The sequence below is a fragment of the Loxodonta africana genome, chromosome 11 (assembly GCF_030014295.1).
Source record: "Loxodonta africana isolate mLoxAfr1 chromosome 11, mLoxAfr1.hap2, whole genome shotgun sequence".
NCBI classification, from domain to species: Eukaryota; Metazoa; Chordata; class Mammalia; order Proboscidea; family Elephantidae; genus Loxodonta; species Loxodonta africana.
In genome coordinates, this window is record NC_087352.1 from 95,491,664 (window position 1) to 95,509,522 (window position 17,859).

The following is a 17,859-nucleotide window of genomic DNA, read 5'->3' on the forward strand; positions in this document are numbered from 1 at the left end:
AAGAGGGAAGTATTGATCTCTTATCTGGTCTCCAGTCTGTCCCTCCTGCGTCTGTCAGTCATCCACAAGCATTGGATGGCCTTGCTGATTCTTAAAGTCTCTTGGGGGCACGGAGGCTCCCTCCAGCTCATGATCCGTTTCCTAGCTCTCCCGATCACGGCAGTTTAGAGCTTGAGAAGACCTTAGAGATCTTCTCACTCAATGTCTTCCAACTTTTATAAGCCATGGCATACTTGATTCTAACAAAATCTTCCACAAACACCCAAAGTACAAAATTGGTAAAAACAAAGTTATTTTTAATTAAAGTTGGGATGGGCGTCTAGATCCCTAAAGCAATGTCCCCTTCTCACACCAAGGGACAGATTATCCAATAAGGAAAGTAAGCACAGGCTTATGTGTGCTTACTTACTAATCTGTAGTGAACAATTTCACATGGGTTCACATGTTCACTACAGATTAGTACGTACGTACACACAAGCCCGTGCTTATCTTGCTTACTGGGTCATCCACCCCTGTCAGCAATTGTAAATTTGAAAAGAGGCTTTGATTCTCTAGGAGAGTGCTATGGGACTGGGAAAGAGACAGATGCCAGCCATACCTAGAAGCAGAATCTTTGATGTGGTAAAAAAAAAAAAAAAAAAAAGTGAAATTTTCACTATGATTAGTAAGTAAGCACAGGTAGGCCTGTGCTTACCTTGCTTATTACATAATACACCCCTGCTCACACCTCCTCTCAGGCACTGTAGAGATGCCCCATGCACGCTGTAAAGCAGAGTTTGGAAGCTCAGTGTCCACAGATCTAGTACAACCCCCTCATTTTACAGATGAGGAGACTGAGGTCCATATGGTGAATATCACACAGCAGGTCACTCAGGGAATCAAACATGGATGAGGCTTTCACGTGGTACAATGGAACCAGCCTCACCCTGACTGCTGGAAAAGGAAATTATAGGAACAAGGATCAAAAGTAATGAATTAATTGAAGCAGGCCTCAAAAGCAGACCATGGTGGCACCAACTCAGGGGCAGAGGGGTCACGTTTGCATGGATTACAGAAAGGCACCCTCCTGGGGGCTGAGGCAGTTGCACCCAGAACACATGGCTTGACCAGGGGAGGAAGCCCTGGATGTCAGAGCCCTGTCCTCTACCTTGTCCCCTTGTCTGGGGGCCTCTGTACTGCACAGCTATAGATGGCGGCTCTGGACAGCACAACCAAGGGCTAGAGGGACTCGTGGTAAAGGACTAAGAGCCCACTGCTGCAGCAGGAGAGGAGAAAGGGAGCTCTCTAGGGAAGCCCTCAAAGAAAGCCCACATCTGCACAGGCCTCCTGATCCTGCTGGCACACAGTCCTTCCATTCTGCAGCCTTTTTAAATCATAAGGAAACCCATAAAAGAGGCCACGCAGGCCTTGGAAGCCGTCCGCAGAGATCTGCTCTGCCTCCTTGAGCTTAGCGCCACTAAGCTAAATATAGCCATGAAAATTATAGTGCAGCTTGTTTCCATCAAGCAATCTCAAGTTGCTATTTTAGGAAGATACAGGCACCTGTGTGCATCCGTATGCGTGTGAAGGATTAAAACCCTAAATCACTGGGCTATTGGTTTGCACATGAAACCGGGTATGAAATAACTGTAAGGAGAGGAAAATGAAACTGAAAAGTTAGCTCACTGGGGTGGTGTTGTGAATATTGTCACCCACCTCATCACTTCAGAGGCTAACCAGAAACACATGTGCTTGCAGATCGTGCCCGAGTGGTGGGCGGCCTCCCAGACGTGGTCACCATCCAGGAGGGTAAGGTAAGTATGTCCCCGTTCCTCCCACATGTTGAGTGGATTCAGTGCCCTTGACTTTGCTCCATGTTCTACCATACATTTAACTTCCTGCCATCTTCACCTTAGTCCACTGCTGTGTGTGGATGACTTCAGTATAGCCAAACACAAGGTTAGACATTCCATTTTCTCGTCATCTTAAGTGTTTTGTATGCTAAGCACCAGGATGGTCTCACTTTTAGCCAATTTGTCTCATGCCAACTTGTGTAGACCACTAAGTGTCTTCCCAGTGTCCCCTTTAAAATCATGAGAAGCTGAAAATGTGCAATCATAATTATGTGACAAATATAATTGAAGAAACAACCTCTAATGCATAGAGGAAAATGGACTGGACTATTGCTACCTCAGCTTTGAAGGAAAATCTGCTGCTCAGTGTTATTTCTGCAGTCCCTCTTCCGATGAAAACTGACTTCTTTCCATTTAGTTTTAAACTGGGATTTCCTGGTTCCATAATAATCCCTCTGAAAAGCAATGAATAGAATTTATAACCTGGAGTCACTTTCTTTGTTCCTGTGTTTCATTAAAACAAGCTTAATATACAAGCCACAGGGGCGTGGGTATTGGCTGTGGTGCCCACATTTTCCCAGCTCTACCCGGCAATAAAGAAATACAACCCACGATTAGGACAAGGGTAATGAAACACAGCATATGTAAACACTTTAGTGTGAGGTAGGTTTCATTCAGCTGTCATTTCTTCATGGCTGGAAAACAGGACCACAGTTGGTTGGGCTGTTCTTGTTTTTGAACTCTCTTTCCATTTTTTCTTACCTAGTGAACTTACAAATACCCAACTCACTGGGTTGTAGTGGGGATGAAGAGAGAGAATGTATGTGAACGCACTTGGTAAACTCTTACTCCACTCTAAAGCAGGGGTAATGGTTTTCTATGACACGGAGGGTGTTTGGGAGTTTTTTGTTTGGTTTTGGTAAAAGTTTTAACCCTCAAGTAATCATAGTTTCTGAAATCATATACCTGGTCTTCTTAGGTAAAAAAAGATTAATTGCAATAGTTTGACTCGTATTTTTCTTGCTGAAATGGATTGTAGAATGATTTAATAAGAAATGCCAATTAATGGTGGAAGGAAAACAAATTTCTTAATCGACCTAATTTTAAATGGCACTGCTACACAAGAGGTAACAAGTGACTATGTAAGACCTTTTAGAAGGACATTTAGAAGGATAATCTTTTCCCTGTATACTGGGAGGACTAGTTCTTTTCCTTGTAATTTCTGGATTTCAGTATGAAGAAAAATGCAAGAATGGAATTTAAAATGTAAAGTAAATTCAATACTACTAGCCATCAGAGAGATGCTAATTAAAACCACAATGAAATATCACAACACATCTATCAAAGAGCTAAAATTAAAAATTAAAAAAAAAAAGTGACAACAGCACATGTTGGTGATGGTGTGGAGAAACTGAATCACTCATACATCACTGATGGGAATGTAAAATACAATGGTACAGCCATTTTGGAAAACAATTCGGCAGTTTCTTAAATGAACAAAACAGGCAATTACCCTATGAGCCTACAGTCACACTCCTGGGCATTTATCCCAAAGAAATAAAAGCTTATGTGCACACAAAAACCTGCTTAAGAATATTCTCAGTAACTTAATTCATAATAGCCCAAAACTGGGAACAGCCTAGATATCGCTCAATAGGTGTATACATACCATGGAATACTACTCACCAATAAAAAAGGATAAACACAACAACTTGGATGAATCCCTAAAGAATTATGCTGAGTCAAAAATGGCAGACCCAAAAGATTACATGCTGTATAATTCCAATTTAAGTAACATTTTAGAAATGGAGAACAGATTAGTGGTTAACAAGGATTAGGAATGGGATTGGAGAGGAGGACAAGTGGTGTGGCTATAAAAGGGCAACAGGAGGGATCACTGTGGTCATAGAAGTGTTCTGATCTTCACTGTGATGGTGGATCCACAAGCCCACACAGGTCATACACACACACACAAGTAAACTGGGGAAATGCCAGTAAGATCAGTGAGTCATACCAATGTCAATATCCTGGTTGTGATATTGTGCTATACTTTCACAAAATGTTGTTACTGGGAGAAAATGAGTGAAGGGTACACAGGCTATCACAGTATCAGTTCTTGCAACTGCAGGTGAATCTTTAACTACCTCAATAAACATTTCAGTAAAAACAAGTAAACTAAAACTGAAGGCCTAAATATTGGTCTTTTAGAATGAGAAGGCTTCAGCCCAGACGGGAATATTTTGTTTGGGAATACATTCTGGTAGAGCGCCTTGCACAACTGCAGCAGACTGGGTGGTGTTTGGGGGAAAGAAGTAAAATGAGGAATATGGAATTTGAAAATTAGTTACATTATCTGAAGCAGCTGTTAGGATTCTGCTGCTGGGCTCAGTGATGCAAATGAGATGCAAATGAAGCAGGTAGTGATTGTGGCAATGAGCTTCTCCACTGTGTCCTCACTGCCACAGTAGAGCAAAAAGCATCGTGTTTAGGAAAGAGACAGTGGAGCTGGAGAATGGAAGTAAGCTCCTCAGTGTGGTTTGTTTGTTTCTGTGGTAAAAATGTATGTAACAAAACATTTGCCAAGTCAACAATTTTTACATGTCCAGTTCAGTGAAGTTGATTACATTCACTATGTCATGCAACAATTACCACTATCCTTTTCCAAATTAGGAATCCCTGGGTGGTGTAAACAGTTAACACATTTAGTTGCTAACTGAAAGGCTGGTAGTTCAGGTCCACTTGGAGGTGCCTCAGAAGGAAAAGCCTGTCAATCTACTTCTGAAAAATTAACCATTGAAAACCCCGTGGAGCACAGTTCTGCTCTGAAAAAACGGGGTTACCCTGAGTCAGCACTGATTTGACTGCACCTGGTTCCCAAACGACTCCACTGCCCTTAATAGGAACTCAGTGCCCCCTAAGCAATGAATCCCTCTTCCCCAACCCTGCTGCCCCAGCAACCACTCGTAAACTTTGGGCTCCATGCATTTCCTGTTAGTATTTGCCTTTGTGTGGCTGTTTACCTCACTTGTCATGTTTTCAAGGTTCATCCATGTTGAGGCATGCATCAGGACCTCATTTCTCTTTAGGACTGAGTAATATTCCACTGTGTGTGTAGACCACGTTTTGTTTATCTGCTTGTCTGTTGATGGACATTTGGGTTGTTTCCACCTTTAGCTATTGGGAACAGTGCTGTAATGAGCACCGGTGCACACATTCCTTCATGTTGTTGATAACCAGCACTCCAGAAGCCAGAAAGACTTGGCTCTAAAGAAAACTGCTCAGATTTGATTTCAGATTTTAACTCATGCAGGTTCATAAAAGTAATACCTTTAAGCCCCCATCCAAGGTGTTTGTATTATTCTCTATCCGATCATGTCAAGCCACAAGATTTTTTTTTTTTTTTTTTTGGTGAAAATATACACAGCAAAACCTGCTCCCATTGAACAGTTTCTAGACATAATGATCAGTGACTCTGGTTACATTCTTCACATTGTGTCAATATTCTCATCATTTCTGTTCTGGTTGTTTCACTCCCATTGACTTAAACTCCCTAATCTCTCCCCCTAACCTTCTTGTTTATACTTTAAAATAACTGTTGTCCATTTGTTTTTATGTAGATGGTTTTGTTTTTTTTTTAAGAACACAGTATTCAAGGGTTACAATCATTACTCACCAGAAAGATTCTTAAAGTTAGGTCATCATTGTATCAGATGTATTTTCACCCCTCATGTAAAACCTATTTTGCAGGCCCTTAATCTCACTTGCAACGTGTGGGGCGATCCACCTCCAGAGGTCTCCTGGATGAAGAATGAGAAGCCTCTGGCCTCAAATGATCACTGCAACCTCAAGTTTGAGGCAGGAAAGACGGCCTTCTTCACCATCACCGGAGTGGGCACCGCTGACTCAGGCAAGTACGCCCTGGTGGTGAAGAACAAGTACGGCACAGAGACCAGCGACTTCACCGTCAGCGTGTTCATCCCCGAGGACGAGGCCAGGGTCTTGCAGCCCCAGACGGGAAACAAGAAGTCCAAGTGACTGTAGATAGGGGCAGGGAGCACCAGGAAAGCAGACGACTTGTGCTGCCTGTGTGAGGGGCTTAGGTTAAATCTAAGGCGGTCTTCATGCTTTCTACTCCCTGCTTTTGTGCTGGTGTGAGGGGGAAATTGTTGAATCTTTTATTCTTATGTATTAAAAAATAGCACCAACTAGTGACATTTTAATAGTTTTTCTTTATCTACAAATTGTGTCAAGAGAATACCATTGGTAGCAAAAATATTAGGAAATGGTTTTAAGGAAAAGACCAGAATAAAGTTGGAGGGATGCTGAATGATGGCCAGAGAGCAGGAGAATATGTTGGGACACAGAGATGGATTTGGCTGAGTGTTCACCAGTAAATTCTCATGGATTGCAATTATACTTCAACATCCTGTCAAAGTGGAGACAAGTGGTTAAGCCAGCCAGTGTATTTTGTGTGTTATAGTATTGCTGTGTGTTTCCCTTGGCAGTATTGTAATTGGAAACCTCTTTGGTATTAATAAAGAGTTCACACACCTTTCCTCCTCATCACCAGTGTCTTTCCCACATTCTTACCATTTTTCCGTTCAGTTGGGTGGCCTCTGCTTATCTCTCTCAGCACTTCTTGTAGCACATCTGCTGAATTAAATTGGTCTTAGTTAAAGCAGTACATTTATAACATGATCAGATAAGATAAGTTACCTAAGGTCAGTTCATTCAGAGGTGTGAAACTACAGTCCCTGCACTCTGTTATCATGCCCCCAAAGCAAGCCAATGCCGTCATTATGATGCCTGAGGAAATTGGATGTAATGTGTGAATTCAGTGTAATAAGATGGTGTGGGGTGTCTAGTGTCAGAACTGGTGGCAAAGACCCAAAGCTAAGAATAAAAGGCACTAAACAACCCACATTCTTCTGGGGTCTTAAATGCTAGCAAGTGGCCATCTAAGATACATCAATTGGTCTCAACCCACCTGGAGCAAAGGAGAATGAAGAACACCAAAACATGGGTAAAGATGAGCCCAAGAGACTGAAAGGGCCACATAAACCAGAAACTATGTCAGCTTGAGACCGAAAGAACTAGATGGTGCCCGGCTACAACCTATCACTGCCCTGACAGGGAACATAACAGAGAATCCCTGATGGAGCAGAACAGTGCAGCACAGGCCTCAAATTCTCATAAAAAGACCAGACTTAATGGTCTGACTGAGCCTAGAGGGACCCTGGAGGTCATGGTCCCCAGACTCTGTTAGCCCAAGACTGGAACCATTCCCAAAGCCAACTTTTCAAATGGATTGGACTAGATTATACGACAGAAAATGATACTGGTGAGGAGTGAACTTCTTGGCTCAAGTAGACACATGAGACTATGTGGGCAACTCCCATCTGGAGGCGAGATGAGAAGGTAGAGGGGGACAGGAGCTGGTTGAATGGACATGGAGAACACAGGGTGGAGAGGAGGAGTGTGCTGTCACATTAGGGGGAGAGCAGCTAGGGGTACACAGCAAGGTGTGTATAAGTTTTTGTATGAGAGACTGATTTGATTTGTAAACTGTCACTTGAAGCACAATAAATTAAAAAAGAAGAAGAAAAAAAAACAAATTACACACACACAATGAAAAGAACCCACATACTAAGGTCAGAGAACTGTCAGCTGTTGGGGTTCCCCTCCCTACAGGGCTCACTGAGAGGCAGCCTTCCAGTGGAAGCTGCTTCAGGAAGCTCCATCCCCTCCTCCTCCTCCCTGTTCCCCACCACATGGGCATGTGTGAGCACTCACACACACACACACACAGTCACCTACACATCACTGGAGGTAAACAGTAATGGTGGAGAGAGTTTTTTCCCCTTCTTTCTCCTGTCAAACGTTGAGAAAGGAGCCAGAGATGCTCTCCTCCAGTGGGGTACACATACACATTCTCCCCTTGACAAAGTTAGGGGTGGAAATGCTTCTCATCTGACTGCTGGTGATTCATGTGTACAGCAGAGTGCCTGATGCTGCTGCTGGACATTGAGCACTGGACAGGAGCAAGATGGCCATGTCCTCACTATCAGGCATGGCAAGTGAGTTTCCTGAGGGTAAAGGGGACCCTGAAGGAGGTGCTCGCCTTGAGCTGACTGAAGTTCTCCCTCCCCTCCACTAGGGGGCTACCTCTGGACAAATGGACCCAGAAGGAAAGGGCTGCAGGATGGCCACCTGAAGGGGAAGCTAAAGAGAGGGAAAGAGGTCAAGCAGGGGCCAATCTCATGCCAAGGGCCTGTGCAGGTGATAGACCCCATACCAGTTACCGTTTTACCAGTTGCCATCTCGTCAAATCCAACTCATGGAGACCACATGTGTGCCAGAGTAGAACTGTCCTCCATAGGGTTTTCAATGGCTAATTTTTTGGAAACACAGGTAGTCCCTGTCATAAATTGGAGTTCTATTCCAATGACCATCGTAAGTCAGTTCTGACATAAGTTGAATACCTCTTCTTTTTAAAAAAGTTTTCATAAATATTGCCTTTTATTATCAGTTCTTTATAAATCTGATTTTTATTTGTCTTTAGGGGTTAGCATGAGAATGATAACAGCAAATTACATGCTGTCACATATGGTAGTACATATTACTAACAATAAGATGTAGCAAAAAAAAAGATAAGAGCTGTTACACAAATACATGCATACCCATGTTCATTGCAGCATTATTCACAATAGCAAAAAGATGGAAACAACTTAAGTGCCCATCAACAGAGGAATGGATAAACTGTGGTACATACACACAATGGAATACTACGCAATGATAAAGAACAATGATGAATCTGTGAAACATCTCACAACATGGATGAATCTGGAGGGCATTATGCTGAGTGAAATAGTCAATCACAAAAGGACAAATACTGTATGAGACCACTATTATACAAACTCATGAAAATGTTTACACAGAGGAAGAAACAATCTTTGATGGTCATGAGGGAGGGGAGGAGTAGGAAGGAAAAACACTACCTAGAAAATAGATAAGTGGTAACTTTGGTGAAGGGTAAGACAGTACACAATACTGGGGAAGCCAACACAATTTGACCAAGGCAGAGTTGTAGAAGTTTCATGGACACATCCAGACTCTCATAGGAACTGAGTTACTGGGTTGAGGGCTGGGGGGAGAATGAAGAAAACCAAAGACATAAGGGAAAGATTAGTCCAAACGACTAAAGGACTACAACTACCACAGCCTCCACCAGACTGAGTCCAGCACAACTAGATGGTGCCTGGCTACCACTACAGACTGCTCTGACAGGGATCACAATGGAGGGTCCTGGACAGAGCTGGAGAAAAATGTAGAACAAAATTAAAACTAAAAAAAAAAAAAATTACTGGTCTGACAGAGACTGGAGAAACCCTGAGAGTATGGCTTTGGGACATCCTTTCAACTCAGGCCTGAAGTCACTCCTGAGGTTCACTCGTCAGCCAAAGATTAAACAGGCCTATAAAACAAACAATAATACACATAGCCCAACCGTGTATATGAGACTAAATGGGCACATCAGCCCAGGGGCAAGGACGAGAAGGGAGGAGGGGACAGGAAAGCTAGATGAATGGAAACAGGGAACCCAAGGTTGAGAAGGGGAGAATGTTGACACTTCATGGGGTTGACAACCAATGTCACAAGACAATATGTGTATTAATTGTTCAATGAGAAAATAATTTGCTCTGTAAAACTTCACCTAGAGCATGATAAAAACAAAAACAGTTGTGTCGTTCATCATAACTTGAACATGTCAAAAGTCAAGGACTACCTGTAGATCACCAGGCCTTTCTTCCAAGGTGCCTCCGGGTTCAAATTGCCAACCTTTTAATTAGCAGCCAAGTGTGTTAATCATTTGCACCACTTAGGGCCTCTGAGGGGCCCACTAAGACTCTCTAAAGGACCCCAGATGCACCCTTCATAGGAACCAAGAGCAGACTTCCCAGTATTGGGAAAAGAGAGGGAGGGAGGTGTGTGAGAGTAGAACCTACCACCCCATCCCATGCTTCCGAGTCCCTGGAGCCCAGACTGGAGGAAGACAAAAAGTACATTGAGTCAGATGAAAATGAAATTCTAAAACAAATAGTGTGTCCTAAGTTCCAAAACTGTGTGGAAATTTATGAAATCAAACTGTGCTTTCACTAAGATCCCTGCCACCCAGCAGAGAGGGACTGATGGAACACAGTTGGTGGCAGCTAGTGAGAGAAATAACTTTCATATTCATAGCTTTATAAGCTGAGACTTCTCAATAAAATGGTTATGAGAATTATTTCAACCATTATAATGACCAAACTGAATCAACTACATCGTGATTTGATAGCTTACATAAAAAAAAAAAAAATTCTCCAGGGAAGAACATAAACAAAACTATAGATCCATCCTTTCAGTTTTGCTGAAGATATGTTCTAATGCATAAGAATTTATGAATCTGTGTGGCCTGTTAACTAGGAGCTATTGGTGCTCAGAGGACTATGCTGGAGCACAGAAAGGATTCTTCAGAGTTTATTTTAAGTTTTATGAAATTAAGGTTCAATGTAGTAAAGTGACAAATTAAAAAACCTGGATCTTCTGAACATTTGATCAGAGTCCATAGAAGAATCCTGATCAAAAGGGGGGTAAATGTAGAACAGAATTTCAAATTTTCATGGACTCCAGACTTCCTAGAGTCATGAAAGGTTGGATGAACCCCTGAAACTATTACCCTGAGATAATCTTTAAATCTTAAACCGAAACATACCCTGAAGTCTTCTTTAAACCAAACAATTAAAAAAAAAATAGTTTAGCTTAATTAGTAAAAAAAAAAAAAGTCTGCCTTGAGCACTATGCTCTTTTAAGAACTATCTGTATGGGATAAAATTGACAACAGCAACTTGAAAGATTAGACAGGAACCTTAAGGGGCAGTGAATTTATGTTGACGGGGGAGGAACAACTCAGAAAAGGAGGGTGAGAATGGTCACACAGCTCAAAGAATGTAATCAGTGTCACTAAATGATACATGTAGAAACTGTTGGATTAAACAAATAAAATTATAAAACAAAAACCTAGATCTTCTGAAATCTTTGAAGTTTTGCTCTAAAATCTTATTCTTCTATTTAAAAATCTAGCCATTAAAAAAATTAATCTCAAGGGTGCTTTTATAGCATCATTCCCAGTTTCCATAGTATCTCTAAATTCCCTTTAATTTGTTTAACTGTGTTTATAAATTAATATGTTTCTTTTCAATTTTAAGGACAACCATTGCCTGACCTAACAAAACTTTTACAAGAACTTAAATTAATTATATGCTAAACTAAGTCTTTAGCATATAGACAAAAATCACAATCAATTAAACTTTTTAAATTGGAATCACAAAACTGAGCTGTTAGTAGGCTAAATGATCTACAGCATTACAAAAAAAAAGAAATCTGTTGCTGTTGATTTCAACTCATAGAGACCCTATAGGACAGAGTAGAACTGCCCCATAGGGTTTCCAAGGAGCAGCTAGTGGATTCAAACTGCCATTCTTTTGGTTAGCAGCTGAGCTCTTAACCACTGTGCTGCTACGACATTACAAGTACATAAAAATAAAATATGCATGGAGTTCATAATGCAAAAATACCAATTTTACCTAGAAAAGGCCCTAGAGCCAGGGACTGGAGTTTTAATACCCATGCTAGAATCATAGATGTGGACTCAGAGTACTCAAGGTGGGAAGCTGGTACCAAGACCTTAGTACAAAGCTGGCGTCTTAGTCATCTAGTGCTGCCATACCAGAAATACCACAAGTGGATGGCTTTAACAAAGAGAAATGTATCCTCTCACAGTCTAGTAGGCTAGAAGTCCAAATTCGGGGCATCAGCTCCAGGGGAAGGCTTTCTCTCTCTGTCTGCTCTGGAGGAAGGTCCTCGTCATCAATCTTCCCCTGGACTAGGTACTTATCGCAGAGACCTCAGGTCCAAAGGATGCACTATTCCCCTGGCTCTTGTTTCTTGATGGCATGAGGTCCCCCTGCCTCTCTGCTCACTCCTCTCTTTTATATCTCAAAAGAGATTGGCTTAAGATACAACCTAATCTTGTAGACTGAGTCCTGCCTCATTAACATAACTGTCTCTAATCTTGCCTCGTTAACATCACAGAGGTAGGATTTACAACACAGGATAATCACATTGGATAACAAAATGGTAGACAATCACACAACACTGGGAACCATGGCCTAGCCAAGCTGACACATATTTTGGGTGGACACAATTCAATCCGTGACAGCTAGGATGCATCGCGGGTTGCTTAGTTAAGAAATGAGTCTAGTAAAAATATCACCAACTGACATAGAGAAGCTATACGAAAGCTGCCATCTGCCTGGAGGTGGTTCTGGGTAGAAAAACAACTAATGGATTCCTCAAGCCCGTGCTGCATGTATGTGGTGTCCAAATTTACGGCACCACATGGTGTAGGTATCCCATGCCAAGAATTCTCATAAAAATGGTAAATGTCTGGGACCCCAGAGAAGCAAATGTAAAACCACATTACCAGGAGCTTCTGCCCGCAAAGGAGCACTGTCAGGGAAATTGCCCTCTCACCATAAACAACTAGAAAAACAGGCAAAACACATTAACAAAAAACTGGTTTGGGATATTGGATAACAGACAGTGCAGAATTGTGAGCTGAGAGAAGGGGGAAGTGTGGGGAGAGGCATATGATTGTTCCAGCTCGTGGCCTGGAGAAGGTTTTCAGGCTGCGTTCCAGCCAGGGAAACCTAAGCAGAACCTCTCCGTCTTGTTAGGCTCAGGAGATAGAGATTGAAATTCAAGGAGGCTGAGGTGGCCAGAATTGTGGGAAAGAGTACTAAAGAGAAGGGTGTTGTACCAAGAGGGAGCTCCGAAGAGCTGCAGAGGAGCCTTGAGCTGATTACTGCTTCTTTGCCTGCTTAGGGAAAGGGCCACAGGAAAGTATTAATCCAAACGATTGCGGCAGATCATATGGAGCTTGGAATAGTTCTCGTTCCCACCAGTCAGAATAATACATGCAGCATTGCACAGAGTCCTCAGAAGTTTCTCACCTTAGTAAAGAACCCAAACCCGTTGCCATCGAGTCGATTTCAACTCATAATGACACTATAGAGTAGAGCTTAGTAAAAAAAAAAAAATTTTTTTTTTTTATAGTGGGGCTAAATTAGCCCTAGCTCAAAGCTTTTTCTTGTTTCAATTGTACTTTAGATGAAGGCTTACAGAACAAACTAAACCAAAACCAAACCAAACCCACTGCCATCGAGTCAACTCTGACTCATAGCGACCCTATAGGACAGAGTAGAACTGCCCCATAGACTTTCCAAGGGGTGCCTGGCGGATTTGAACTGCCGACTTCTTGGTTATCAGCCATAGCACTTAAACACTACACCACCAGGGTTTCCCAGAACAAGCTAGCTTCTCATTAAATAGTTAGTACACATACTGTTTTATGACATTGGTTAACAACCCCGCGACATGTCAACACTCTCCCTTCTCTACCTTGGGTTCCCTATTACCAGTTTTCCTGTCCCCTCCTGCCTTCTTGTCCTTGCCCTTGGGCTGGGGTGCCCCTTTAGTCTTGTTTTGTTTTATGGGCCTGTCTAACCTTTGGCTAAAGAGTGAACCTCAGGAGCTACTTAATTACTGAGATAAAAGGGTGTCCGGGGGCCATAGTCTCAGGGTTTCTCCAGTCTCTGTCAGGCCAGTAAGTCTGGTCTGTTTTTGTGAGTTAGAATTTTGACTTACATTTTTCTCCAGCTCTGTCTGGGACCCCCTATTGTGATCCTTGTCAGAGCAGTCAGTGGTGGTAGCCAGGAACCACCCCATATCTTTTCTAACCAAGCTTAAAAGCAAGCCTCAAAAGGATCAAATATCTACAGTAAAATAATGGTGTGTCAGAACAAAGTGCAATACACTTTAAATGAATATGTTACTCAACAGTGTATTTTGATAAATTCACAATAGCCAGTATCCAATCAAAAATTAGCAGACATACCAAGAAACAGGAAAATATGACCATTAATCAGGAGAAAAATACATTAATAAGAACAAACCCAGAAATGACAAAGACAATAGAATTAGCAAAGACCTTAAAATATCTATAATATTCCATATGTTCAAGAAGCCAGAGGAAAGATTGGATATATTAAATGAAGACATGGAAGTGTACCAAGGCACATCATAACAAAACCACCAACAAACATCGATAAAGAGAAAAATCTTAAAACTTGCTAGAGAAAAAAGACAAATTCCATACAGAGGAACAAAAGTCTGAATGACAAAGACTTCTCATGAGAACTATAGAGGCCAGAGGACAATGGAGCAAGGTAATCTTTAAACAGCTGAAAGGAAAAAAACTATCAACCTAGAATTCTATATTTACCAAAAATATCATTCAAAAATTAAGGCAATACAAAGGCTTTCCCTGACAAACTGAAGCCAAGAGACCCACCACCAGCAGATCTCCACCGAAGAAATGTTAAAGGAAGTTCCTTAGACAGAAGGGACATGACACCAGATGGGTAAATATGAAATGCACTGTTTCTCATTTTCTTGCTCCTGATACACCTCTGCCAGAGGCACTGTGGCCCAGCCTTGTACCCAGCACAGGCACTCCCTGAACATCAACCGGGACCAGCACTAGGCTTCTCAGGCCTCAGTGCTCAATGTTCAGAGCCAATCCCATTGCAAAGTTTCTATGGCACCCCGTGGTGTGCATGGGATTCAATGCAGGCCCCCACCACTTGTAGCCCTTGGCATCCCTCCAGTCTCAGGAAGTCTGTCTCTACCCAGGCCGGACCACTTAGGAGGTACTTGGGGTAGTACAAGCAAGAGTGGTGATGAGGGAAGATGAAGATGCAGAGATTAGGAAGGTATTTGTGAGGTAAAATGGACAGGACTTGCATGTGGGTTAGAGAGAGGATAAGAACAGGGAACTGCTCTGCGGGACTCACCTGCTAAAGGCTTGAGCAGCTGGGTGGCTGGCTGTGTCCTCTGAAAGGGACCAGTTCAGAGACAGAAGGAGAAGTGAGGTGTACGTCACATCAACATCGTGAGTTCTGGGCAGGAAAACACTGTTATCAAAAGAAATCAGCTTGATTTGTGAGATGCATGACCAGAAAGTAACAAGGATGGTGTTTAAATGGTGGCCAGTGTAAAATGATGAGGAAACCAAAGAACAAATAAAAGAGAAAATGTTGTGAGGAAAAGTACCAATAATGCTGAATGCTATGCTGATGATTCTTATACTCTATATTAAAACAAAAATTACCTCACCTTTGTTGTATTAGTAAATCTACATTAAGGCAGCAAATCTTTTACAATCAAGGAATTAAGGTCCAGTTTTCTCAGATATCAGGAATTTTTTTTAACCTCTTTGGCAGTTACAATGACACTTCCAGGTACTATGACACTGTGCTGTCATTAGTACAAACTGTATGCCCTGGTTACTTCTAAGTATTCACTACTATCAACTGGAAAAAATGACTCATGGATTAATAGTACCACTGGCACAGTCTCCAAGTGTTCATTACTGCCTACTCTATGGCCCTGCTTCGTCATCTGTAACAAGATGGCGAGGTAAATGAGAGAGCCAGATTTTATGGAAGATTACAAGTTGAATACACAGTGACTACTACATCCTGTCTTCAGATATTTTAACCTTACCTCTACCTTGTGGCTTAGGAGATGAGGTTATCCAAGAAAACTCTTGGATGATTCAAACATTTCTGAAGAATCAATCGATACCTGTAAATTAAAATCTAAAGATCTACAATTTACATGAAAGTTTCCAAAATCACATAGCTCATAGTTATAAATATTTAAGTGATTTTTTTTAAAAATTTAATTGTAACCTGGAGTCAAGAAGGAATAATAGTGTTTGTCACAAAGCTCATGAGCATGCTGTGTGTACCCAGATAATCCCTCCTACCCACTTTTAAAGGCACGTATTTACATTCTGAAAAAGACAGAAAAGAATATACAACTAAAAACCAAAAAAAAAAAAAAGGACAAAAAACTATTGCTCTCGGGTCAATTCGACTCATGGTAACCCTACAGCACAGAGTAGAACTGCCTCATAGAGTTTCCAAGGAGCAGTTGATGGATTTGAACTGCCGACCTTTAGTTAGTAGCCATAGCTCTTAATCACTATGCCACCAGGGTTTTCTATATTTAAAATACTTTAGAAACAAATTAGGCCCAGCTTTGAGTAAATTGTGAAAGCCGTGGTCCCATCCCCTGGTCTTGAGTTTTTGTTTTATTGCCCCCATCCTCCCCTCCCTTCTCCTCTCTGTTTTAAAAAGAGTGAAGGGCATAACCCTTAAGAATGAGACTTCAACCTGAGGGGTGATTGGTGCCCATGGCATCACATAAAAGCCACTTACTTCACTTGCCAAGAGCTGCTTCTAAGCCAGAAGGATAGACATTATGATTGAAGCCACATGGCTGGAACAAAACGACATCTCCTTTCTGAGGCCAGGAAATGTGTCCTAGAATCAGAGGGATTTATTACATCGATTCTATTTTGATATTCCCAAGGCTGATTTTATTTATCTAACCCTACTCCCTCCTGAGTATGCCCAGTCGCCGACCACAGGAAGCCACGCCAAGTAGATCTCCGGGCCAGCCCCAGCACATACGGTAACCCCCTCCACCTTCATTCCCTTCTTTCCTTCACAGCCCGATAGTCCCAGAGGGAAAGAGCTACACAGGCTTCAGAACCCTCCATGCAGATCCTGTCAATACAGGCACCTTCTCTTCAGGAATGTCCAGCCCCTCTGGTCCTCTGCTCACCAGAACTTCAAATGAGCAGTGTCTCCCTCGCATACCCCAAATCAGGAACCGCACTGTCAGGGGGAACTTCTAGGTTTCACTGAAGAGAAAACGGTGCACAGGGAGAAGGGGAGCAACTTATTACTGGAGCAGAGTCGAGAAATCTGAACTCCTTCTCTCAGAATAGTTTCAGCAGTGTTGAAGTGAAAAGGAGGAAATGATGAGAAATGAAAACAATTCTTTATTTCCTTTTCAAAACTGAAAGAGAAGGCAGTTACCTACATGTTAAAAAAAAAGTGTAATAAAAATATAGGGCATCATTTTTCTATTGAGTCATTCATTCATTCAACAAACGTTTACTTAAGACCTGGTCTGTGTCAGGCCCAGTTTCCCACAGCCCCCTCCATCTCTAAGCTTCCTGCATTCTAGCCAGGCTAGGTACAGTGTAAGTGGAAAAATCCCTGACAGCTTTTACTTCTGAACAGGCACTCCCGGAAGTTATGTCATCGAACTGGAGTGAAGAATTGGTTTTTTCCTCTGACTCAGGAGGAGGGGCAAGTGGAGAGCTGCCCTGATGTATCCAGGACTGGGAGGTGAAGGAAGCAAGGGAGACAGGGAGGAGGGGTACTAAATATTTATTGGCTTTTATGGATAAATTCCTTGTCTACAGAGAACCAGACTGTTTTGTTTAAACATTTTAATCGGAATTTTTCTCCATTTTTCATTTTTTGAGACTTTAAACAATTTTGTTTCTTATCTAGGCCACATTATGGGTCTTAAACTATTTCAAAAAATTGTTGAGCACTTCCAATGTTGTATTAAAGAATGGCATTGCCTTAAACTATGACACGCTAAAGAAATATAAAAGCTGTAAGTAAAAATATAACGCTAAATGATTTTAGCTGGAGTGACAAAAAAATTGATTCATATTTTAAAATATGGTCATGTTAAAATCACTTTGTCTTATAAAATAGAGATATTTTGATGTCCTGAGTCCCACTAGAATCTGAAGCAATGGCATTTGAACAACTTTTACGAAGTTGAAACAGATTGATATCCTGTATAACACAGATTCGGAGCCAATTTGTCCCATTTCCAGTTCTAATTGGTAATACAAAATCAAAGTAGTAGGAAAAGTTTATCACCACAAGGCTGAAGATATTCAATAAATGTTTAGACCTTTGTTGATAAATAATTCAAAGCAAAATAAATCAAGAAATAAGGGGGAGTTAAAATAAATAAAACACACATTACT

At 41.7% G+C, this 17,859-nt stretch overlaps 1 protein-coding gene and 1 long non-coding RNA gene across 12 annotated transcripts in view; one reads left to right on the plus strand and one right to left on the minus strand.

Moving 5' to 3' along the window:
* Window positions 1-6,395, plus strand: part of MYOM1 (myomesin 1) — a 198,456-nt gene extending 192,061 nt beyond the window's left edge. For all 3 annotated transcript variants that reach the window (XM_023543963.2, XM_064294689.1, XM_064294688.1), the window contains 2 exons: window positions 1,738-1,793; window positions 5,580-6,395. In XM_023543963.2, coding sequence (XP_023399731.2) covers window positions 1,738-1,793; window positions 5,580-5,867 — 344 coding nt within the window. In that variant the 3' untranslated portion in view covers window positions 5,868-6,395. The remainder of the gene's footprint in view (window positions 1-1,737; window positions 1,794-5,579) is intronic.
* The window catches only part of LOC111749599 (uncharacterized), a 73,327-nt gene extending 55,963 nt beyond the window's left edge, over window positions 1-17,364 (minus strand). Inside the window, exons 1-4 of one of the 9 annotated variants that reach the window (XR_002784827.2) lie at window positions 16,217-17,364; window positions 14,786-14,905; window positions 6,423-6,482; window positions 2,170-2,287 (exon numbers count right to left, since the gene is read on the minus strand). This is a non-coding gene — a long non-coding RNA (uncharacterized LOC111749599). The remainder of the gene's footprint in view (window positions 1-2,169; window positions 2,288-6,422; window positions 6,483-14,785; window positions 14,906-16,216) is intronic. The other 8 variants (XR_010323489.1, XR_010323490.1, XR_002784826.2 and 5 more) reach the window with 8 other exon arrangements.
* Between the last annotated feature and the right edge of the window lie 495 nt (window positions 17,365-17,859).